Here is a 23,695-nt window from a genome sequence, read left to right as displayed (position 1 = left end):
CACAGAAATTCAGAGTTAGTAACTTTCCAAGTACAGCCCCTTTCTGACTGTGAGTTATTAATTCAGAGTTAGTAACTTTCCAAGTACAGCCCCTTTCTGACTGTGGATTATTAATTCCCATTACGTCACCTCAGCCAAATTCTACCCCAGCTCAGGGGCAGGCTCTTCACCTGGCCACGGTCTTATTGATCTGTAGCTGTGATTTTTGGCATTATAACCAAGATAGTTCAGCTCTAGTACATGTAAACCTCAGGTGTTTTGCCCAGTTAGCAACGTACACACAGACACATATCAACATCTTGATTTATTACATCCTTAAAACTTGTCACTTCCAGTGTGTCCTTGGATAAGGGATGCAGGGGTCTGTTCCCCTGATTGTGCTTGAAAAATCTACAAAGATCTTACAGCGAGGAACAGCCTGACTTAATACAATCCTGACACAATCCTCATTTTGTGGCAACACCCAAAAAAAAAAAAAAAAAAAAAAAAAGAAAAAGGGGCAGAGAGCGGGCTGGTAGTGGCAGGAGCGGCTCGGGGGATTTGGGAACACCGCCGACTTTTCGCCCGTCCCGGAGCCAGCACAGGGTCCCAGGTGTGCCCGGGTGTGCCCACCCAGGCGCCGCGGCCATTTCGGGGCTGCCCCGCCCTCACCTGCGCCAGGTGAGCGCCATGTTCCGGGGCTGAGCCCGGCCGGGATGCGGCGCCGAGGGGCGGCGGGGGCCGGCGGCCGCCTCCTGCTCCTCCTCCTCCCGCGGGGGGCTCTGCTGCTGCTCGGTAACGTGGTGGGATGGGATGGACGGGACGGGAGCGGCGCTGCCCGCGGTGCGTCCCGCGTGGGAACCGGGCCGGGAGCGCTCGGGATGCGGCTGCGGGAGCCGAGGATGGTCCCGGGGCGGTGGGAGGCTCGGGAACGGGGGTCCCGATCTGCTCGAAGCTTTGGGGGCAGTGGGAGGCTCAGGAAGGGGGGTCCCGGCTCTGGGGGCGGTGGGAGGCTCGGGAAGGGGGGTCCTGCCGTGCTCCATGCTTTGGGAGAGGTGGGAAGCTCGGAAAGGGGGGTCCCGCGGGGTTCCATGCTTTGGGAGAGGTGGGAGGCTCGGGAAGGGGGGTCCTGCCGTGCTCCATGCTTTGGGAGAGGTGGGAGGCTCGGGAAGAGCCGTCCGGGAGCGCTGGGAGCTCGGAGCTCGGTCTCCCCGGAGCCGTGGATGTGCCCGGACGGGGATCGGGGCAGAAGCGGCTGCACACACGCGGGAAACAAGAACTGAGAGCGCTTGGCGCGGTCAGGAGACTGAGACTGCTGTGCCGAGACTTTTGACCCCGGTGCGTGTGAAATTCAGGCGCCGTGGCCAAAGACGAAGAGCAGAATTGCTTTGAAGTGCCTCAAGCTGATACTTCTCAGCTCGTCAGGGACCCAGCTGATTCCATTTCTCTGCTCTTTGTCTCCACACATAAACATCTGTGGTGGCTCTGCCCAGGTGCCTTGTTTGGAGACGGTTCCAGTCCCACGGAGCATTGATCAGGGAAGTTTTCTTCTTTCCTGAGAATTTCAGTGTTGAGGAGGGAGTCGCTGCTTTAGTCTTTGAATTTTGGCTGGCCTACACGTCTCGGTATTTTTGGGACAATTTTGCACCTCACAGGTAACAAGAAATGAATCCCTGCCTTTTGTGCCTGTTCCATCAGGTGTCTGCAATGCTCTTTCCCTGGAAATTAAAGCCAGCCCGAAAGTCCGAGCTTTTGTGGGTGAGCAAGTGCTGCTGAAATGTTCCTTCAAATCCAGCTCCCCCATCACGGAGAACCTGCTGGTGGACTGGACCTACCGCCCCCTCACTGGGGGCCCGATGGAGAGAGTAGGTGGAGCAGGGCCAGGCCTCTGGGCACGCTGAAAATGGGAATTTTCCGTTTGCTTTGCCAGGCTCCTGCCTCACTTGGCGGTTTGGGAGTCTCGTTGTTGCCTTCTTCTCCCTGTAAAATTCCTTTGGTGCTCTCTGGGTGAAAAAAAATTCTAGATAAATACAAAATAGCATAATTGTGATAAAGTAGATAAATTTGGGGGTTTGTCACAAGCATTGTGCACTGCACAGAGCGACTGTAAAGATTCAGTTGGTAGATTTGTTTCTCATAAATAGGAAATACACTTCCTGACTTCTTAATGTGTCATTACTTCTTTATTTTCACAATGCAAAAAACAGTTCGCTCTGCTTTCTTCTGTGTGTTTTATTGCCACAATTACTGCCTTTCCCTCCTTGCAGATTTTTCACTACCAGTCCATGCCATACCCTACAGAAGCAGGGAAGTTCAAAGACAGGATATCCTGGGTTGGGAATGTTGCTAGAGGCGATGCTTCCATCGCTCTCCAAAGTCCAGCGCTCAGTGACTACGGCACTTTCATCTGCAGCGTGAAGAACCCTCCAGATGTTTATCACAACGTTCCCCAGACGGTGCTGCTGGTCACAGAGCGGGGTAAGGCTCCCTGCCCGTACTGTGGCCTCACCCCTGTGTCAGATTTGCTTCGTGGGATCTTGGGGCTCTGAGCATCACGTGGGAAATGCTCCCTGAACCTCCACGCTGGAGTTGGAGCAGAGGTTACCTCATCCCTGCTCTCTGAGCTCAGTACTTTGAGAGCTCCTGAGCTGATCTGGGGCAGGGGGAGCTGTGCTGATAACAGGAATCAAAAGTGTCCCTTTGTTCAGAAGTTTCAGCCTCCGCAAATTGCGGCAGAACAAGTTAAACATTGAGGAAACGCTGGCCTAAAAATAATCCCCACATCACAAGCACTGATTGTCAGTAATAATTTCCTCATCTGCCCTGCGTGCCAGCCCTGCCCCAAATTCCCAGCTCAGCCGTGCTGCAGGAACTGTGTCGTGCCCTGCCTTCCTCTGCAGCTCCCTCCCTCCCTGCCTGCCTGGGCTGGGCGTGGGGACAGGAGCCCCGCAGCTCTGGGGACAGGAGCCCCGCAGCTTTGGGGACAGGAGCCCCGCAGCTCTGGGGACAGGAGCCCCGCAGCTTTGGGGACAGGAGCCCCGCAGCTTTGGGGACAGGAGCCCCGCAGCTTTGGGGACAGATGCCCCGCAGCTTTGGGGACCAGCTTTGGGGACAGGAGCCCCGCAGCTTTGGGGACGAGAGCCCTGCAGATTTGGGGACCACAGCTTTGGGGACAGGAGCCCTGCAGCTTTGGGGACAGGAGCCCTGCAGATTTGGGGACCACAGCTTTGGGGACAGAAGCCCTGCAGCTTTGGGGACAGGAGCCCTGCAGATTTGGGGACCACAGATTTGGGGCCACAGCTTTGGGGACAGGAGCCCTGCAGCTTTGGGGACCACAGGTTTGGGAACAGGAGCCCTGCAGCTTTGGGGACAAGAGCCCTGCAGATTTGGGGACCACAGATTTGGGGCCACAGCTTTGGGGACAGGAGCCCTGCAGCTTTGGGGACCACAGGTTTGGGAGCAGGAGCCCCACAGATTTGGGGATCACAGGTCTGGGACAGGAGCCCTGCAGATTTGGGGCCACAGGTTTGGGGACAGGAGTCCTGCAGGTTTGGGGACTGTGGTTTTGGGCACAGGAGCCCCAGAGATTTGGGGACTGCAATTTTTGGCATAGGAGCCTCACAGGTTTGGGAACAGGAGCCCCACAGATTTGGGGACCACAGATTTGGGAACAGGGACCCCACAGATTCAGGGACTGCAGGTTTGGGGACAGGTGCCCCACAGATTTGGGGATTGCAGGTTTGGGAACAGGAGCCCTGCAGGTTTGAGGACTGCAGGTTTGGGGACAGGAGCCCCACAGATTTGGGGACTGCAGATGTTGGCACAGGCTGTTTCCAGCTCTTTGTTTCACGTGGAAGGGCCACCAAGCTGTGCCCTGGCTGAGCTTTGTCCCAGAGGCTCAGCCAAGCCCTGTCTCACTGTGTTTCAGGCCTGGCCTTCCAGCTGAGCTCAGCAGCTCTGCTGTCCATCCTGGTGTTCCTCCCTTCCATCCTCGTGGTCATTCTGCTGCTGGTGAGGATGGGGAGGAAATTCCGGGTGATGAAGGAGAAAGGAAAATGTGGCTACAAGAAATCCTCCATTGAGGTGTCTGATGAGTAAGTCCTGGCTGCAGGCTGGAGCCTGTATTTCCACTCTGGGGTGTTGGCACAGGCACAAGGGATGATTTCCCCACTGTCCTTCAGCATAAGCTGGTGTCTGATCTCACCCAGCAGGCAGAAAGCTTTGGAAAATCCCCATGCTGGAGCACAACCCAAGTGCTGCACGTTCCTTTTTTTTTTTTTTGCCATTCGTGTGAGGAACATCATGGAACTGAGAAGTTTAGGGTCAGACATGTTCCACTCCTGTAATGAGGTTGATTTGAGCCTGAGTCAGCAGGATGTTTTGCATGTGTGAGCTTTGTGTGCTGCATTTTGGGCTGAAGTCTCCATAACAGCAAAGTAAACCCAACAATGCTACTGAGCAGAAATGCCAGATACTGAAGGAGCCTTGGAGACTGAACTCTCTTCTGCCCAAATCCTTGCAGAATTATTTTTTTACTACTGAAGCCTTTTAATGTTTTCATTGGTGGTAGAAGATTTGCCAGCCAAAAAGCAACTTTTGTCTTAATCTTTGTGAAGTGCCACCTTCAAAATGAGGCATTTGGCAGCTTTAAGTCCTTTTGGCTTTGCTGTGCAGACTTAAAGGCTTTTCCTCACAACGAAAAACCTTCAGTTCCATGTGGTATAACCAGAATTCACAGTCCAGAGGAGGTACTGGGATGTCTGGGGGGAAAAGTCCAACCTGATCTCGTGCTTTTCCTGCAGGCCTGAGCACACGGGCACCGCTAGCTGCGGGGGGAAAATCAAGGAGTGGTGTCTGAACTGTGTGGTGAGTGAAAGTTGGGATTTTCACCAATTTTGGGTGCTCAGGGAAGGGGCTAAGAGCAGCAGGTAGAGGGTCCAAACACCTCTGGGTGTCCTCAAGCTGTGGGGAGTGAGAACTGCTGGCTGTACTGGTGGGGAAGCTGCCATGAGATCAATGATTTTCATTGGGCTTGATTGGAACCAAAGCCAACATTTTAAGATGATAAATCAGGGTTGAAGTTGCTGCTGTGGGGTTTATTTGGGGCTCTGCCTGAGCAGCTTGGGTTGGCAGTGCTGTGGTGGGGAAGGCAGGCTGTGACCCCCCCAGCCCTCTGTGTTTTTGCAGTTTTGTGGTGGTGGTGGAGACCTTCCTCCTCTGACCTCGCTTGCATCACAAAAGGACATTGCTAAACCCCCGCGGTTTGTTTGTTTGTTTGTTTCTGCTTTTTGTTTGCCGTGCTCTCTGAAGTGGTGGCTGCCTTCTCATCCTGCTGTTTCCCTTCCCACCCCAGCAGCAGCTCCTGCTCATCGGGTGCTCCTGCCCTGGTTTTGTGTGAGTGCTGAGTGCTGGAACCGGCACCACATTCCCGAGTAATGCCTCAATTCGAGAGGGCTTTCATTCCTTCAGTGTCCTGCAGAGCAGATTTACCTCAGGGGCACCTTTGCCTCTCATGCACGTAGCCAGGACGTGAGTTAGGGAGGATTTAAATAAATATGTGTTTCTGGATTCACTCTCCTAATACCAGTGATTCCAAATGTCCTGAATGTCCAAGCCTTCAGACAGGCGTGTGCTGATGGTTTCTATTAGATACAGGATGAAAAGCAGGCAATTACGTAAGTCGTACATAAAATATTTACAGTTCTGCATTAGGCAGAGCAGGCACAGAGCTGCAGGGCTGGGAAGGAGGTTTTGGAGAGGTGCAGGAAGCAGGAAATGCCTTGGGAGGTGCAAGGGCAACTCCAGGTGACGTTCTGGGAATCAGGGAGGTGCCAGGAGGAGAGAAGGGAAAGGATGGAGCCCCAGTTCGGTGAGAAAATGCTGTCGGGACATGGGAGATGTTAAAAGTTGAAAAATGTCCTCTCATCCTTTGGGAGGAGTGGAATTGGAATGATAAAATCCTGCTGCTTTCATGTGGAGTGTTTTGTCAGGTTTGATCCTCTGCTGTCTGATACTGAAATATTTATCTGATCAGGTCCCTGAGGACGCTGCCCTCTAACCAGTCTGCATTTTTGAGGTTTCTCTAATGTGCTTTCTCATGCTTCGTATGTGACCAAACAATTAAAATGGCAAAGCCAATGGAAAATCACTTTAGACTGGAAATGTCTGGAGTGTCAGTGAGATTTCCCTTGCAGAGCTGAGGTGTTTGGGTGAGCTCCCAGCTCAGAGCTGCAGAGCTGCTGTGGTTACAGCAACCGTGGGGTTCTGAAGGTGGGGGTTTGTCAGGCTGGAAAAAAAAATAAATTTGTGCTGCTCAGGGCTGTCTCTGCGTTTTTTGGTTCATCTTCAGCTGCTGCTTCTCTTAAAATACATTTCACGTGTGGTTTATAGTGTGGTGATTGTGTCTGGGAGAAGTCAAACAGGTGTAGCATATTTATATTTATATTTATATTTATATTTATATTTATATTTATATTTATATTTATATTTATATTTATATTTATATTTATATTTATATTTATATTTATATTTATATTTATATTTATATTTATATTTATTCTTATATTTATTCTTATATTTATATTTATTCTTATATTTATATTTATATTTATATTTATTCTTATTCTTATTCTTATATTTATATTTATATTTATATTTATATTTATATTTATATTTATTCTTATATTTATATTTATTCTTATATTTATATTTATTCTTATTCTTATTCTTATTCTTATTCTTATTCTTATTCTTATTCTTATTCTTATTCTTATTCTTATTCTTATTCTTATTCTTATTCTTATTCTTATATTTATTTTTATATTATTTATATTTATATTTAGAGTATTTATATTTACATTATTTATACAACTGTATAACTATATGTATAATATACTTGTTTTTGCAAGTCCCTGGCTTGTTCCAGCACAGCAGCAGTTTTTGGGAAGCATTTAGGTTCTTGCCAGAAGCCCAGCCAAGCTCAGGATTTGGCTGAGCTCATGACTTGATTCATTTCTTCACACATAATCTCAGTTTCTCTCCATGTTCCCCGTTTAGGACACGGATGAGGAAGATCCGTACTGATGGAAGACTGAAGCTGTGGAAAAAGACTAAAGTTACAAAAAGTCCTGCTTAGATCCTTCCAGAGGCTGCTGGGCAGGTTGAAGGATGTGCCCTGCTCTTGGTGGATTGGAAGAATAATGCTGGTGGGATAACTCACTTCTATTTAAGCACAAAATAACAGTTTTCTAAAAATCTTTCTAATTTATTGGTGAAAAGAAAATCTCTTGCCCTCGGATCTGTGGGGCCTCCAGAAGCCTCAGTGCCTGCAGTGCCAACGTGCCTTGGTTTTCCTGCAAACTGGTTTGGTTCATTGGTTTGATTTTTTGGTGACATCTCTCTTTTCCTGAGCCCTGGAAATCCAGTGTTTTGAAGGAAAGGCTGCTCCAGCTCTCTGGGCACTGGCAAGGTTTATTCTCAGGTTTTTTGGGACATACTGACTCACACCAGTTTGATGAAGTGAATCTGGCATTCTCTGTCTTGGAGTGAAGAGAACCTACTGCTTTTGAAGTATTTTTTAATTCAGCTGCATCACTGGGTACCTCTCCTTCTGCTTGTAGAAGTGAAGCCCAATTCATAAAAAACAATTCTTTAAAAATATTTTTAATCAGGAATGCAAATGGGGACTCTGTTTCTGGGGACACACAACCCCATCTACCTCAGCCATGGACTCAAGCACTGCCCAAAGGAATGTTCTGTTTGCAGTAGTTGTTTTCTTCCTCCCTTCTTCTAGGACCCATTTTAGGGAAATGGTTAATTGTGCAGCATTATTTCCCCTTGATGAAGGTATTTCCTCTTTCACCAGCCTTATCCAACCATGAGTAGCAGTGGAACTAATCCACTCAATCCCTAAAAAGCTGCTTTCTTTCTGTATCAGTCAAATATTCTCCTTTTACCAATGTGCTCCAAGTTTACTGTTGATTCTGCTGTGCAATTACCAATAAATTGCATTACTCCATTCTGGGCTGTGGCTCTCTTTATTTGGCTAAAACAGCTGAACTCATAAAACTGCCACCTGAGGTGTAAAAATTGTGGGTAAAGGTTTTTAGGGAGCAGATTTGACCCGAAGGGAGCAGGTACCAGGTGCCCCTTCAGCATCAGGTGTGGTGAAGCTCTCTCTGAGAAGCAGGGCAGCTGTAGATCTGTGCCTCCAGATAAATACATTTTTCCCCCATTTACTATTTAAAATGCTTGTGCTCCCTGGTGATACAGCATCTCTGTCAGCCAGAACTTTCCTGGGAAAGGCTGGTGGTGGGATCATGCAGCCCAGGGGAAGTGGCTTTGCTGTTCCACACTCACACAACTTCCCCTGGAAAACCAAAGGCTTTTTTTTGCTGCAAAACGCTGAATTTCAGCTGTGGCTCCTTGGCCATGAGAGTGCTGGATCCTGGCAAATATTCCTGATGTGAAGCTGAGCTGCCTCCTTGGAGCTGTGGGTGGAGCTGAGATTCCTCTTTCTCTGCCACCCATGTGGAAATTTCTTGGTGCACCAAACCCACTGAGGCTGGATGGAGAACAGGGGGGTACTGGGATGGAGAACAGTGAAATATTGGGATGGAGAACAGGGGGATGCAGGGCTGGAAAACAGTGAAATACTGGGATGGAGAACAGGGGGATGCAGGGATGGAGAACAGTGAAATACTGGGATGGAGAACAGAGGGATGCAGGGATGGAAACTGAAATACTGGGATGGAAAACAGGGGGATGCAGGGACGGAAACTGAAATACTGGGATGGAGAACAGGAGCTGCTCTGGTGTTTCCAGGAAAGAGGAAGGGTGAAAATTGCCTTTCAGCATGGCCAGGGGGGTTGCACCAGAGGAAGAGCAGAGGCTGGTGTGTGTTTCAGAAGGAGGCAGCTGCCCAGCTGTGCCAGGCAGGCTCAGGGGCCCTGGCAGCACCAGGGGCAGGCACAGCCACGTCACTCAGTGGGACAGGATCTGGGGTGCAGCAGGGACAGCTCTCCAAGCAGCTCTGCTCCCCAAAACCAAAGCAGGAGGGTGCACAGGGTGTGTGCCAGGAGTCTCTGTGTCCTGGACTGGTCACTGTGACTGGTCAGGCCGGTCCCTGACGCTGGCCAGAGCCCAGCTCATCCCTGTGAGGTGCCTGCTGAGGTGCCCCATCACCCCTCTCATGAGATGTTTCTGCAGCTGGTTTCCTCTCCCTGTTGCACATCCCAATTTCGTGTTCCTCTTTCTCTGGCGTGTGAAAGTAACCAGAGACAGACTCAGGCTGAGAGAGGGAACCAGAGCTGCACATGCAACCTCCAGATGATTTAGCAACGGATTCAGATCCGAGTCAGTCACTGAAGAGCCCTTCATGCAGACAGGCTGACTTCTCCAGGCCACACTAGGTGAGTATTTTTTTTGCTGTGATATTTACTTCTGGATGGTTTTTCCTTTGTTTTTGCTGAGAATAGAGCCAGGGGAGCAGCAGTGCTGGCAGCACAAGCGCAAAAACAGGGAAATGTGAAGGCCATGCAGTGTCTGTGCCCCTTTTCCCCCAGTCTGTTTGGGAAAGGCAATTTGGATGTGTCAGCACTGGCACACACAGAACAGCCTGGTGAGTGGGTGCTGGCTCCAGCTGGTGCCTCCCAGCACCCTCTCACTGCTGTGTGTCACAGGGAGAGACCCTGCAAAAAAATGTGTTCCCAGCTAGGACCTGAAATCCTTCTCAAAACCAGGGCAATAAATCCAGCAAGGACCTGGTGGCCAATGAGGCCCAGAGCCCCAGCAGTGCAGCTTTTGGAGGCTCTGGGTATAGAAATGTCAGATTTCTGCGCTCAGACAGGACAGGATTTTGAGCTGGCTGCTATTTTGGCTGCTGCACAGGGGTGGTCTGGGAGGGTGCAGCTCTGCAGGTTTTGGCAGTGCCTCTGGCAGAGCAGGGTGCTGTGCCTGCTGCCCTGAGCTGTGCTGGCCCTGGGGCTGAGCAGGAGCTGTGTTTGTAGGTCAGGCTGTGCAGAGAAGTGTGTCACAGCAGAGCTGCACAGAGCACAGCAAACCACACAAAAACCAACCCCAGAGGGGTCCTGTGCTTTGCTTTGAGAGGCAGATGGCAGAGAATTCCAGAAGGTTTGCTGCCACTTCTCAGGATGTTTTGTTTGTGGGAAGGCAGGGTGATGAAGGTACAAAGCTGTAGCGGTTTTCTCAGCCTAGAACTGATCCAAGGGTCCCCAGCAGCTGATTCTGGGCCTGGAATCTCTGTCTGAGGCTCTCATTTGCACAGTGGAGTGAAAAGAGAGAAGCCACCAAAATGCCAGAGATGATTCAGCTCTTGCCTTTCTATTTCTCTTTCATTTCTGCAGTATTGGAAAATAACTGCTGGCAATGGCAGCCTCCATTCCAGCTTCTCCTGAGGGTTTTCTGGGCAGGAGAACTGCTCTCAGGAACTATTTACCCTAAAATGAGTGAAAATCATGGAACAGGGACAGGGCAGCAGGGCACTGACTCTTGCCTTCCTTTGAGCACTGGCTGGCACATTCCTGGTGGTGCCAGGATAAACCTACGAAAGGATTTACATATCCAGAAAATACCCATCCTTTCATAAGCAGAAAGGAGGTGTCATCTTTATTCTGAGAGATGTGGAGCAGGTCAAGCTGAATCCAGAGCCCAGACATGGCACTCTCACCATGTGCAGCACCCAGGGGCAAGAATTTAAATCTGGAGCATAGGGTCTGTGTTCAAGCACCGAACTTCTCTGATTCTGTCATGTTAAAAACATCTGATTGCTCTGGGAGCAGAGTCAACACCTGCAAACATCTCTGCTCTCACATCTGCTCAGATGTGAGCGGCTCGACCCCCAAACCACCGGAAAGATCCGTGACTTAGCTGAACACACGAAGGGGTTCAGCCTTCACCCTCTCCCCCACGCTCTTCCTTTCCAGGCTCAGATATCAAGGTGATTCGTGGCTTAGGAGAAAATGCAAAGGGGCTCAGAGTTCCTCTGACCTTTAGCTGGCTGGCAGCCCTTGGTGTCCTGCCTCAGGGGACTCTGGAGCATGTGTCACCTCTGCTGTTCTTTTCAGATGGAGATGAAGGTGTTGCTGAGCCTGACCTTGCTGCTGACATGGCTGGGTAAGTTCTAAATTTTATTCCCCTCTTCTTTCCCCTCTGCCTTTGCTCTAAGACCCATCAGTGTCTCTCCTCCTGTGAGAAGCCCATGGAGCTGCTCCTCTCCTGGGTGCCAGTCCCTCCTCTGGCCCTGGTGTGCTGCATCTCCCCTTCCTGCAGATCTCCCCTATGTACAGGCTGCACTGGATGTGTCCTGTATTGAGGCTCCAAGGCTTTGAACGAAGCAGAACTGCTTCACCAAGTCTAAACACAGGGAGAGGTTTCAAAGGTATTGATTTTGGCTCTGCTCGAGGCAGGCAGCTCCCTTGGTCTTCTCCGCTGGCAAATATTTGTCATTTCCAGCTCCTCAGCTGGTCAAGACCAACAGAACTTGTTTGGGAAGCTGCAGCACTTTGCATTCATTATTCACAGGGTTTCAAACAAACACTTGGTGCTTGGCCAGGGCCCAGCCCTGGGTGGTTGTGGACGGGCTGAGCAGAGTGGCTCGGCCGCGAGGACGAGCCTACCTGTCTGAGCAGCTCCCCGCTGAATCAGCTCAGCAAACAGCAGCCAGAGCCTCAGGTCCCTTGCAGTGCCACTGCAGGCTGAGGCAGGTGGGGTTGAAGGGCTCCAGTGACAGTTTCTGCCCCACTCACTTCAGAGAATCCTTTAGTTCAGAGAAGACCTTTAACCCCTTCCTGCCTCACGCTCTGCAGCTGCAGTGCGGGTTGTCAGCTCTGCGCTCTTTGATGTTCCCTTGGTTTACTTTTTTTCCCACTGTCCAGCTTCTCTAGAAACCCCAAGCTGTGGTTATGTGGCCAGACAAGCACCAGCCTAAGTCTGGAGCCTATGAGCAAAGGGGAAGGAAGCCAAATGGGCAGTGAGGGAGGAACCGAAATTCGTGTGAAGCGCTCGAATTGCCCCTGGCCTGGTAGAGATGAGAGCAGCACAGGTTCTCCCAGGCAGTGAGTCACAGGCACAGCCCTGCAGGAGCTGCAGGCTCTGGCTCCGAGGCGTGGAGGGCAGGGGCTGTGCTTCCCAAGTCCCCTTCGGCTGGATCACAGGGCAGCAGCCCTTGGTGTGGCGGCGGGAGGATGTGCTGCCCCACATCCCGGGCACGCCACCAGCCGGGCTCTGCAGCGGTCAGGGCCGTGAGCCCCGGGCTTCCCCGGACAGAGGACAGCGATGGGGACAGGCAGGCTGGCCCTGGCCGTCCTCCCTGGGCTCATCCTGCTCTCCTTGTCCCCAGCAGAGCGCTGCAGCTGGGCTGCAGGGGTGTTCATGGAGCCCCAGCTCCGAGCTAGGGCTGGCGACTCCGTGCTGCTGCGCTGCCTCTTCCTGGACCCCGACAGCAAGGGAGGCACCCTGCTCAAGGTGGACTGGCTGCACAAGGCAGGAGCTGGCGCTCAGGTGGGTCGGGACAGGGGTGGCAGGGTAGGGGACACGGGGCTGGTGGCAGGGGAGGGACGGCGAGGCAGCCATAGGGAGGCCATGGGGAAGCAGCCATGGAGAAACTGGGGAAGCAGCCATGGAGAAACTGGGGAAGCAGCCATGGAGAGGCCGTAGGGAAGCAGCCATGGAGAGTCTGTAGGGAAGTAGCCATGGAGAAACTGGGGAAGCAGCCATGGAGAAACTGGGGAAGCAGCCATGGAGAAACTGGGGAAGCAGCCATGGAGAGGCTGTGGGGAAGCAGCCCTGGAGAAACTGGGGAAGCAGCCATGGAGAAACTGGGGAAGCAGCCATGGAGAAACTGGGGAAGCAGCCATGGAGAGGCTGTAGGGAAGCAGCCATGGAGAGTCTGTAGGGAAGTAGCCATGGAGAAACTGGGGAAGCAGCCATGGAGAAACTGGGGAAGCAGCCATGGAGAGGCTGTGGGGAAGCAGCCCTGGAGAAACTGGGGAAGCAGCCATGGAGAAACTGGGGAAGCAGCCATGGAGAAACTGGGGAAGCAGCCATGGAGAGGCTGTAGGGAAGCAGCCATGGAGAGTCTGTAGGGAAGTAGCCATGGAGAAACTGGGGAAGCAGCCATGGAGAGGATGTGGGGAAGTAGCCATGGAGAGGCCGTAGGGAAGCAGCCATGGAGAGGCTGTAGGGAAGCAGCTATGGAGAAACTGGGGAAGCAGCCATGGAGAGGATGTGGGGAAGCCCATCCACCTGTGGCCAGGCCATAAGGAGAGGAAGTTTCCATGAGAGGATAAAGGTGCAGGGGACCCGCAGCACCACTGCTGCATCCTGGGGCTCTCCCTGAGAGTTCCGGGCTCTGTGCGAGCAGCACAACCCACGGGGCAGGGAGAAGGTGTGAACTGAGAGCTCTTGAGCAGGCACAGGCACCTGACCTCCTCCAGGTGATGCTGTCTGTCTGTGCCCTGGCAGGAGGAGATGGTGTTTTATTACTACAGCAGCCACGGGGTCCCGGTGGGCCGCTTCAGGAGCCGGGTGCAGTGGCAGGGGGACGTGTCCCGCCGGGACGGCTCCATCCGCCTGCACGACCTGCGGCTCAACGACAGCGGCACCTACGAGTGCGAGCTGCGGCTGCTGGAGGACAGCAGCATCTTCAAGAGCCAGACGGAGCTGCTGGTCAGCTCGGGACCCCGAGGTGCGTGCGCTGCTCCCGCTGCCTCCCCCGCGGCTCCGGGGGTCCCTGCCCTGCCATCCCTGCCTCGGTGTGTCCCCAGCAGGAGGAGGAGGAGGAGCGGAGCGTCCCGAGGATGCTGCGCCCCTGAGAGACTCCGGGCTGTGGCCGGCCGTGGTGGGCTGTGGCTGTGTGGCCGTGGTGGTGGCGTTCCTGGCCGGGCTATGCGTGAGGAAGAGGTACCGACACTGATTCTGGGTTTATGGGGGTGAAGGAGCAGCCCTGTGCCTGGCCCAGCTCTGCCCTGCTGGTCTCAGGTGTGGGGGTTCAGCTCCGCAGGTGTTGGTGCCATCTAGTGTCACCCTGCCCCGGCCGGTGTCCCCTCGGCTCCCAAAGCTCCCGGGCTGGGCCAGCAGCAGGGACAGCCTGGCCCAGGCATTGCAGAGGGGCGTCGGTGTCCTGGGAGAGGGATGAGGGGACAGGAGTGGGTGATGCTTCTCCCGGAGGTGACACTGCTGCTGCTGCCTTCCCTCAAGGTTTGCAAACGTCACAGCCCTGGAGAGGATGGGGAAAAGCAGCAGCAAGAGCAAGGCAGAGGTGAGAGCTGAGGCTGGAGGGGTCGCTGGGGTTGGGTGTTGGGCTGGGGAGGTCGAGGGAGGGGATCCCACACTGCCCAGGCACGAGGGGCTGATCTCTGGCCAGCTCCAGCCATGGCTCTTGGTGCTTGCCCTGTGACTGGGCTCAGGCAACCCCTGTGTGTGTTCCAAACACCCTGACCCGCCCCTTACAGGAAGCAATTTACTCCTCAATCCCCGGAGCTGAGGTACCCAAGGCTGAGCAGGAAGCAAAGAAGAAGAGGAGAGCTGAGGAGACGTACATAACCATGGTGAGGAGCTGCAGCAGGAGTGGTGGGGCCCCCACATCACTGCCCCCTCACCAGGGCCTCACTCCCTGCCCCAGACCCCAGCACCCCGTGCCCCCAGCCCTCTCCAAACACACCCTGTACCCTGGTGAGGCTCTCACCTTGTCCCTTGCTCCCTGCAGCACCCATCTCACTGCCGGGACAACGGCGTCTACGTGGAGCTGGCCAAGAGGGCGATCCCGACAGAATGGATGGCAGAGGGGACACAGCGGGATGGACAGGGCCAGGAGCCCCACAGCAGGCCAGAGGAGGCATTCCCCCCACCTCCAGAGCAGCAGAAATAGCTGTGCTGTGGCACGGCAGACCTTTGTGTCCAAGACACCTTTGTCCCTCTGAGGACTGAGAGCTGGTGACACGTCACCGTGTGCCCCGTGCCAGGGCACTGCTGGGGCACAGCCCACCCCAGCTGTCTGCAGGGGACCAGGGGACATGTGTCCCTCTGGCTCTTGCCCCCTGGACTCTGGAGAGAACGGGCACAGCCTCACACTCCAGCTTTGATCCCGGCCCAGGATAAGAATCCCCAGGGGGGGAGATGCAGCGAGAGCCATCACGGCATTTTTCTGTAGATAATAAAACTCAGGGAGTCTTCCCTGGTGCCGTCTTCATTTCACCTCCTGCCTAAGCATGTGATGTCCAAGTGCTCCAAAATCTGCCTGGCCCAGAGCCTGGGATCCCCTGAACCCGTGTGCAGCCTCGCATGGAACACCCGCCAAAGCCAAACGGGACAAACAAGGGGTGCCTTGGCAGCAGGGTGGGGACTGAGGGGAGCAGGGTGGGGACTGAGGGGAGCAGGATGGGGACTGAGACCCCTGTGGGGTCTGTGTCCCCTGGCCGTGGGTGACGGGGGAGCCCAGCCACCCCTCCTGGGTCCCCTTGGCAGCGCTGGGCGGGCGCTGGCGCTGCTCCCGCTCCGTCCCGGGGTGCTGGGTGCTCTCCCTGCCGCGGGGCGCTATCTATAGATGTTTGACAGCTGCAGGTGCGCAGGGAGCCGGGACCCTCCACCTCCCACCGCTGCCGGCACACTGCAGCGCCGCGCTGCGCTCCTTGGTTCTCGTTGACACCCTGCTCTCTTTTCCCGCAGGCAGCCGAGGGATGGCATTTAGGATTAACCAGCCCCCGGAGCTGGGGCTGGGGGGTCGGGGGGTGGCACAGGGCCTCTGTAGGGTCGTGGCAGATGTAGTAGCAGAGCAGAGAGGGTTTTGCCTGTGCAGGGTGGGTGGGAAAGTGCTGTGTGTGCAGTGAGTGCTGCTGAGCAGAGTTGATGGAACACTCCCGTGCCTTCTCTCCCGGCTGTCCTGCCTCCCCTCCTGGCTCTGGCCAGGCAGCAGAGCCCCTCTGCACCCCTGCTGCCTCCCCCGAGCTCTGCTGCACAGGAACCGAGGTGTGCCCTGGCTCTGGGGTACAGCATCCCTCACCTCTGCCCAGTGATGCTGCCCCAGCAAACGCCTCCACCCCGTGTCCCGGGGCCTGAGCAGCTCTGTCACCACCTCTCTGCTCTCCAGGAGGTCATGCCTTGTCTTTCCTGCACCCCTGTCTGCAGCTGGAATCCAGGTTTGTTGCCCAGGGCCCAAAGGCTTCCGTGCCCAATGGTGCAAAGGGGACCAAAGACTTTCTCCAGCCCTGTTACCTGTGGGCAGAGCCTCCACACCCCAAGGCTGGCTGAGGAAAGGTTTAATCCTGGGAGAAGATGCTGCTGGAGAAGGGGAAGGAGCCTCCAGCAGTTTGGCAGCGATGGAGCTGTCTGGGAGCAGGCAGGTAACCTGGAGCACCTTTACCTGCTGCAGCCCACCTGGGGCATCCTGGCTGGGCTGCTGGGACCCCTCTGCTGCTCCCAGCCTGGAGCAGCCCCCCTGCTCTCTGCCTGGCTCCAGGAGGGCACTCCCAACCCTCCTGGGCCCCGCTGGGCTCTCCAGAACAGGAGGATGGTGTGAGCAGGGCTGGGCTCCAGCCTCCAGCAGGGCACAGGGGACACCCCTGCATGTCCCCACCGAACCTGGGGGCTGTGGGGGCGGCAGGACCCCACCGTGTGCCACAGAGCAGGGAGCCGGCACTGCCACAAGCTGTCGCCTGCAGTTCAGGGGAAAATTTTTCCGCCCTCCCACTCCGGCGGCTGCAATCCACCAACCACAGCATTTACTGCTTTTTTTCGCCCCATCACCGCTCCAGCCATATTGGGCTGTGGGGAGAAAGCGGCTCTAATGTTCTATGTCACCTGCAAATAACCCGGGCGTTCGAAAAAGCACCTCCACCACCTCCACAACCCACACCAACACCACGTCCTCTCCACACACAAAAGTCCGTCAAAATGAGCCCGGAAGCCTGGCTCCCGCAGCCCACCTTGCTCCTCACTGGCCTCACCTTGCTCCTCTCGCTGGGTAAGTGTCGGCTTGAGCCCCCCTTGCATGTGCCCACAGGGAGACACCCGTGTCGCTGGCCAGGAGCCCCCTGCCTGTGTGCCAGCCCCGGGGATGGGGATGGAGGTGGTCTGGCTCTGCAGAGTCACCAGCCAGGGTGACCTGCTTTTGGGCAGGATGGGGGGGCATGGCAGCGCTGCATCTCCTGCTAACAACGCCCTGCATCCTGCTGGGTGCGGAGCACAGAGCCCTTTGCACGCCGGGCAGCTGGGGACAGGGCTGGCGTGGGCACAAGGCGCTGCCAGGTGGGCTGTGCTGGCTTGTGGCTGTCCTTTGGGGCGCTGGCAGGTGGGCTGTGCTGCCCTGTGGCTGTCCTGTGCGTGCTGGCAGGGGTGCTGTGGCTGTCCCCGTGGCTGTCCCCGGGCTGGTGGCCGTTTTGGGGGCCGTGCTCCGTGCGTGCTGCCCGGCTGCTGTGTCAGCAGCTCCGCGGCCGCATCGATCGCGGCCGGGATGGCAGCGCTCCTTTGAAGTGCTGTCCTGGAGCTCCTGATGGGCTGCTGTTCCCTGAGGAGAGAGCCTGGGAAAGGAGGGTACAAAACCTTGTCAGGGCTGCTGGAGAGGCTGCTGTAACTGTACCCCCCAGCCTGGGTGCAGCATGACGGAGCGTTTGGGAGCCTGCGCAGCGCCGCAGGACACGGCCTGGATGCTCCCTGGGCTTTTGGGGGTTTCTCCCCCCACCTCTTTTTTCCCCAGGGCTTGGGAGTTTCTCCCCCCACCTCTTTTTTCCCCAGGGCTGAGTGCCTGGCCAGTGGTGAAGTTTGGACCCCCACACATGGCTGCTCCTAGGCCGTGGTGTCCCTGCTTGGGGTGACAGGTTTGCTGCTGGTGGCTTCATCTCAATGTAGAGCTCTGGGGAGCCCTGAGGACACAGGGCAAGGCCATGCCACCCACCTGCAGGCACACAGGCACCGTGTGAGGGGCACTCAGACAATGATTCCATGCAGGGATCCCCTCCAACCATTCGTGGCTCTTCTCTCCCATTCCTGCAAGGTTTTCTTGGAGGCATCCAAGGTGTTGGCTGCCACAGGGCAGCAAGGCTGTGACACTGGCTCGGGACACTTTTTCCTGCCTTGGGGGCTGTGACTCGTCCCTGTGCACCAGCTGTGCCCATCCCTGTGTCCCTGAGCCCTGTGGGAGCCCTCCCTGCACTGGGGCTGGATGCAGGTTGTTCCCCATGGCTGCCAGCACAGCAAGGAGCCGTCCCCAGGGCCTGGCCATACCGAGGGCACTGCTCTGCCCCCAGGGAGCTGCAGGGTGCTGCTGGTTCACACCTGGCAGCGGGACCTGGGGCTCAGCACGGCTGTACCTGCAGCCTGGGAAAGGCTCTTGTCCCTGGCTGCAGAGCCTGGCCCCTTTCCTGCCCTGCTTGCAGGCGGACGCGGCGGCCAGCGGAGCAGCCCTGACATGCAGCCAGCTTGGCCTCGGGAAGAAGGTTTGAGAGCAAACAGCAGCAGCCCAAGGGGAGAGGTGAGGTGATCATAAAAGCACCTGGTGGCAGTGCCACTGTGCCTGCCCTGTAGGGTGTCACGCCCCCCAGGACACTCTGGTTCCTCCCAGGGCTCTCTGTCCTCATGTCCCTGCGCTTCTCAGGGCTTGGCCTCGTGTTTGCAGCCAGCTTGGTTTCACAGGAGCCTGTTCCCCTCGTCCAGCCTGGGGACAGTGCTGGATGCAGGTGCTGGGTTTGGGTTCTGCTGAGAGGAGCTGCAGGGAAGGAGTGGAGGAGGCAGCAGGGCACAGACACCCCATCCCTGCCCACTCCCCAGCTGCAGCAGGTAATGCCCCTTTTTCTCAGCACGGCCAGGGAGCAGGGACTGGCCTTGTTCCCCCAGCAGCCATCGGGATTTTGCTCTGGTCATCCCCAGCTGGAGAATCCTTGCGTGGGCACTGCTGGCAGGAAAAAGCATCTGCATTCCCCCCGGAGCCCCCGGGGCCATCGCTGCCGTGGCTGTGTCCTGCTGGGGATGAAATGTGATGAGCTCAGCTTTAATGTGTGTGTGGCTGTGGCGCCGGCCCCGCGTGCTGATGCTGCAGCCTCTCACAGCATCGATCCCGGGCAGCACAGCCTCGGGGCACAGCCGGGAGCAGGGCTGGCTGCAGCCAGCAGCACCGCGGATGGCACAGGAGGGACACCAGCCCTGCCAGAGCAGGGACAACGCGCTTCTTGTCCGGCCAAGGGACAGTGCCAGGGCTGGGGCTGCTCCCCTTGTTCCTGCTGGGCAGGGAAATTCCAGTGCTGGCTGCATGCAGAGTGTGTGGGTGTGCCTGGAAGGCGATGCCAGGCCCCAGGGAGAGCTCTGTGCAGGCAGGGCAGCGTGGGGATGTGGGCTCAGCTGCCAGGGTGGCTGCCTGTGACACCCCCCAAATTCCTCTGCATTCGGCAGCACCCCCGAGACTGGGCATGGAGGTCATGGCCCCTGCCACCATCAATGCCTTGAATGGCTCCTCTGTGAAGCTCTCCTGCACCTTCAACTCCTGCTACAAGGTGGAGAACAAGCAGTTTTCCCTCAACTGGACGTACCAGGAGTGCAGTAACTGCTCTGAGGAGCTGGTGAGTCTGGCTGGGGATCGGCTGGGGGTCCTGGACCAGCTCAAAGGGTGCTGCTCAGGGCTCCTTACAGGGCAGCATGTGCAGGGAGGGGGTGCCTGGCTGGGAAATGAGCCCGTGAGATGCCAAACACCGCCTCACCCGCTGCCCCCACGGCTGCCCAGTTCCTGCAGTTCCGCACCAAGATCATGAACAAGCAGCTGGATCGCTTCGGGAACCGCGTGGAGTTCACCGGCAACCCCGCCAAGTACGACGTGTCCTTCACCCTCAAAAACGTGCAGCTGGAGGACGAGGGCACCTACAACTGCTACGTGCTGAACCCCCCAGACCGGCACCGGGGCCACGGCAAGATCAGCCTGAAGGTGCTCACCAAAGGTCAGTGGTCCCCTGTGCTGATGCAGGGCTTGTTCCCAGAGTCCTGCCCATTCCCAGCTGTTCCCTGAGCCGTGCCCTGTGTCCCCAGAGCCCCCCAAGCACGACTCGACGGTGGCCGTGATCGTGGGCGCCTCCGTGGGCGGCTTCCTGGCCGTGGTGATCCTGGTGCTGATGGTGGTGAAATGCGTGCGCCGGAAAAAGCAGCAGAGGCTCAACACGGACGACCAGAAGACAGAGGAGGAAGGGAAGACGGACGGCGAAGGCAACCCGGAGGAGGGCACCAAGTAACGCCCCCCTGCCCGCCCCTCCCTCCTGTCCCCTGTACAGCGTGACCCTCTTGATGTGCTTCCCAGAGCAAGGATTTGTCTCCCCAGAGCATCCCTCCTTCCATCCAAACACCCAACCCAGCCTGAGCAGGGCGCAGAGAGAAGGTCCCCGGAGCCTGGCTGTGCTGGGCAGGGCTGGGGAGGGGGGGCTGAAGCCCCTGAGGCTGAGCTGGGACCAGCCTGTCCCCTGCTCTGAGTGCCAGAGTTGTGAGGAGGTGCTGGGGACAGGCTGGGGAGGGTGAGGGGGGACTGTGCAGTCCCCACACATGGAGGGAGTGGAGCAGGGGGTGCCAGGAGGGGCAGAGGGGTCTGGGCAGCCCCGTGCCCCATTGCCTGCTCTCTGTCCCAGTAGAAAATGAAAGCAGGGGCCAGAAGTCTGCCCTTGGGGTCACAGCTCATCCCAAGGTGCTGCTGCTGTGCCTGGGCTACTGGCACTGGTGTTCCCATCCCAAGGGATCCCCATAGCTGCCAGTCTCCTCCTTGCAAGCTCATGCTCCTCAGGGACTGTCCCAGGCTGCTCAGAGGGCAGTGGCCAAGGCCATGAGCCCACCCAGTGTCTTGGAGCTTTGTGGTGTTTTGGAACCATTGACAGCTCTTGGTGTGCAAGGGTTGGACCCTTCTGCTCCAGGGCTGTTTTTGGGTCTGAGCATCTCAGCCCAGTGCTGAGCTGACTGCTCTGTGCTCGTTTCCTTCTTGGAGAGGGTGATGGGGGTGGAAAATGCCCTGCTGATGTGTCAAACTGAGGTGCTGGGGAGTGCTGGGGTGAGGCTTGGGGCAAAGAGCTGCTGAAAGGAAGAGGAGCTTTTGGGCACTTGCTGAGGGGGGAAGGACTGGGCACAGCAGCAGGCCCAGAGTTAGGACAGCTCTGTCAGCCTGGAGCAGCCCTGTGATGCTGAGACTGCCTCCTCCAGCCTCCCTGCAGAGCACTGCACACTGTAACTGCCATGGCAATGCACTGCCAGCGTGCCCAGCCCCGTGTGCCAGGTGAGCCAGGGGTTCAGGCAGGGAATGACCCAGGGCAGTGTCCCCTGTGGCACCAGACCTGAGCTCTTTTTCTCCCATGGCTGCCAGGAGGGGGACAGTGCACAGAGCCACAGGGGACACTGCCCAGGGCCGGGTGATGGAGGTCCCGTCACCCACAAGCAGCACTGCCAGGGGAGAGAGGACACCTTTGCAGTGTCCCTGTGCAGAGAAGGGACATGTCCCTGTGCGGGTGCCATCCTGGCAATGCCATCAGGCCCCAGGGACGGCGGGACAGCTGTGCCCTCCCTGCTCTGCCCTATCGCTTTCCACCCCGGCCCCACGTGCCCTGTCCATCCCACCGGACCCCGCTGAGCCCCACGCTGCTCCCCTCCCATCTGCAGCAGGAATGTGCCGTGTCCCACCCCTGCTCCCCACAGGGGACAGCTGTCCCTGGCTGTCCCACACCCGCACAGTGCCGGCGGTGCCGCAGGGCTGCCGCGCCGCCTCCTGCCAGGGCCTGGTGTCCCCGGCTCCTGGTGGGGCTGAGCCAGCACCTCGGGGGCACAGAGGCCTCGGGGTGTTGCACATGGCCAGTCTTGCATCTGCCTTTCATTTCTTTTCGTGCACTACCCTTGGATTGCAACTTGCCAATGCACCTGTCTGTACATAGCTGCGCACAGCAGAGAGCCGGCGAATCCACAAATACAGATCTGTACACAGGAGGGGCTGCTCTGGCTCGTGGTGTGGCCTTGGCTCTGCGCCTTCCCCTGGGCTTCTCGTGCCGAGCACGCTGCCGAGCGTGGGATGTTTTTATTGCTCTTTGTACAGTCAAACAAACAAAAGAACAACAAAACACCGACTTTGCCCTCGATGCTTTTGTGCCGCAGCCTGGAGGGGCAGGACAGGCCCCTCACCTGCTCTGCCTGGGGGGATGAGCCCGCTCCAGAGTGGAGCTTGGTCCTGCTGAGGTGCTTTGGGTGCCAGGGGAGCCCAGGGCACCCTGTGTGTTCAGAGCTCTGTCCCTGGGAGCTGCCACAGCCAGGGCAGTGCTGGGGCTGGGAGCGTGGCCAGTGCTGCCCCAACCTTCCCACAGGGGTGCTCCACACCCACTGTGGGGCCTCCAGGAGATGTGCCCTGTCAGATTCTCCACCTGTGCCTCTCAGAGAGCTGGGATTGATGGCTGCTCATGGCAGGTAAGGCTCGTCAGGCTCCAGCAGAGCCCAGACACACGCCGGGTGATGGACACCCGTAACCGGCTGTTCTCCCGCTCCAGCAATGCCGTGGGGATGCTCCAGAGCAGCACGACACAACTGGGGCACAGTTAATGGGCACATCCATCAATTCACCCACCGTGGAGACACGAGGGAAGCTCTGACAGCCGCCCTCCACCGGGCTGCCCTTCACTCCGGGCTGAGAGCGCCGGTGCATCCCAATTCCTCACACAAGCAAGGTCTGGCCACACTGCCCCAGGGCACTGCCACCAGCTCTTTGCACCTTCCAGCCCTGCCTTGCCCCCTCCCCTGCCCAGCAGCAGTGCCAGTGGGATGAGCTCTCCCAGTGTCCCTGTCCCGGTGCCCTGGACACTTCAGAGTGGGGTCAGCGCTGCGGAAAACATCCAGCTTCCCGTGGCACCTGTCCCTCCCTGAGGAAAGGCACCCAAATCACCTCCACTGTCCTGCTGACACAGTCCTGCAGCTCTGGGCTGCTGCTGGGGGGTGCAGCTGATTGATCCCTGGCCCGTGCAGAAAGAGCAGCTCCCCAGAGGAGGCCGTGGGGTTATCCCCACCCAGCTTTGGGGGGCCAAATGCAGCTGGAGGTAAAGGGGGTGGGGCATCCCTTGGCACTCTCAGGTTGCTTGTGAAAGTGTTGCTGGCAAAAAAGTTGAGGAGAGAGTGGGATCACAGAGGAGACCCCGGGGTGGGTCAACAAGGGTGAGTTCTCCTCAGTGCAGGGGAATGAGGGCAGTGACAGCAATGCCCCAGCACTGGGGCTTCACGGATTTCCCAGAACCATGGACATTCCTTGTTACAGAACGCAACCAATTCCTTGGGGCAGGTGGGATTACAGGTGTTAAAGAACAAGAGAGGGGGTGGGAGGTGGCAGGAACCTCTGTCTGATCCTGTGCAGAGTCACAGGGGGCTGTGGGGTGTCTCAGGGACAGTCCAGAGCCACAGTTCCTGCAGTGCTGCCCTGCTCCCGGGGCTGGGACGTAAACAGAGGGCACCTGGAAAAGGAAGAGCCTGGGGCAGGGAAGTCCGGGGCAGTGAGGGGTGTGAAGGGCAGCTCTGGGGGATCAGAACCGGGAGGGTTCAGCAAAGGTGGCCTCGGGCTGTGCCGGGTCGGGATCGAACTTTCTCCTGGGATACAGCAGGGTTGCCTCAGCGGCTCTTGCAGATGCTCTGCAGTGGCTGCCGGGGACACGGCCGCTCTTCCCCTGCGTGTTTCAAGGGCCCGTGGAAGGGGGTGAGGAGCCTGTGCGCTCCGGAGGGC

General features: G+C 56.9%; 3 protein-coding genes across 6 annotated transcripts; all 3 read left to right on the top strand.

Annotated features, from left to right (window-relative positions):
- Positions 1-575: 575 nt before the first annotated feature.
- MPZL3 (myelin protein zero like 3) lies at positions 576-7,996 on the top strand. Its single transcript, XM_056509633.1, has 6 exons — positions 576-774; positions 1,678-1,844; positions 2,247-2,457; positions 3,908-4,073; positions 4,782-4,845; positions 7,036-7,996. Exons 1-6 carry the CDS (start codon positions 696-698, stop codon positions 7,060-7,062), a joined length of 714 nt encoding a protein of 237 aa, XP_056365608.1. The 5' UTR covers positions 576-695; the 3' UTR covers positions 7,063-7,996.
- Positions 7,997-9,227: 1,231 nt separating this feature from the next.
- On the top strand, positions 9,228-15,192 carry LOC130262466 (junctional adhesion molecule-like). 4 transcript variants are annotated; one of them, XM_056509632.1, is made up of 8 exons: positions 9,228-9,389; positions 11,064-11,112; positions 12,341-12,498; positions 13,462-13,684; positions 13,767-13,899; positions 14,197-14,257; positions 14,451-14,546; positions 14,705-15,192. In XM_056509632.1, the coding sequence occupies exons 2-8, from the start codon at positions 11,064-11,066 to the stop codon at positions 14,864-14,866; spliced, it is 882 nt and encodes a 293-aa protein (XP_056365607.1). In that variant the 5' UTR covers positions 9,228-9,389; the 3' UTR covers positions 14,867-15,192. The 4 variants fall into 4 exon arrangements, with proteins under 4 accessions (XP_056365607.1, XP_056365606.1, XP_056365604.1 ...); XM_056509631.1 differs by having other exon boundaries at positions 12,338-12,498; XM_056509629.1 differs by having other exon boundaries at positions 9,231-9,389; positions 13,764-13,899.
- A 1,203-nt stretch (positions 15,193-16,395) lies between these two features.
- Positions 16,396-22,064, top strand: SCN2B (sodium voltage-gated channel beta subunit 2). Its single transcript, XM_056509627.1, has 4 exons — positions 16,396-16,957; positions 19,378-19,544; positions 19,706-19,916; positions 20,005-22,064. The coding sequence occupies exons 1-4, from the start codon at positions 16,561-16,563 to the stop codon at positions 20,202-20,204; spliced, it is 975 nt and encodes a 324-aa protein (XP_056365602.1). The 5' UTR covers positions 16,396-16,560; the 3' UTR covers positions 20,205-22,064.
- The last annotated feature ends 1,631 nt before the right edge of the window (positions 22,065-23,695 follow it).

The sequence above is a fragment of the Oenanthe melanoleuca genome, chromosome 24 (assembly GCF_029582105.1).
Source record: "Oenanthe melanoleuca isolate GR-GAL-2019-014 chromosome 24, OMel1.0, whole genome shotgun sequence".
Lineage (NCBI taxonomy): Eukaryota > Metazoa > Chordata > Aves > Passeriformes > Muscicapidae > Oenanthe > Oenanthe melanoleuca.
The sequence above is the reverse complement of the archived record's forward strand: the minus strand, read 5'-3'. Positions and strand labels throughout refer to the sequence as shown.

Coding starts and splice junctions, on each gene's coding strand:
- MPZL3 (XM_056509633.1), top strand. CDS start 696: ATGCGGCGCCGAGGGGCGGCGGGGGCCGGCGGCCGCCTCCTGCTCCTC. Junction 2,458..3,907: donor GCTGCTGGTCACAGAGCGGG/GTAAGGCTCCCT, acceptor ACTGTGTTTCAG/GCCTGGCCTTCCAGCTGAGC. Junction 4,846..7,035: donor AGTGGTGTCTGAACTGTGTG/GTGAGTGAAAGT, acceptor TTCCCCGTTTAG/GACACGGATGAGGAAGATCC.
- SCN2B (XM_056509627.1), top strand. CDS start 16,561: ATGTCCCCACCGAACCTGGGGGCTGTGGGGGCGGCAGGACCCCACCGT. Junction 16,958..19,377: donor CACCTTGCTCCTCTCGCTGG/GTAAGTGTCGGC, acceptor TGCATTCGGCAG/CACCCCCGAGACTGGGCATG. Junction 19,545..19,705: donor GTAACTGCTCTGAGGAGCTG/GTGAGTCTGGCT, acceptor ACGGCTGCCCAG/TTCCTGCAGTTCCGCACCAA.
- LOC130262466 (XM_056509628.1), top strand. CDS start 11,064: ATGGAGATGAAGGTGTTGCTGAGCCTGACCTTGCTGCTGACATGGCTG. Junction 13,900..14,196: donor GGGCTATGCGTGAGGAAGAG/GTACCGACACTG, acceptor CCTTCCCTCAAG/GTTTGCAAACGTCACAGCCC. Junction 14,258..14,450: donor GCAGCAAGAGCAAGGCAGAG/GTGAGAGCTGAG, acceptor CGCCCCTTACAG/GAAGCAATTTACTCCTCAAT.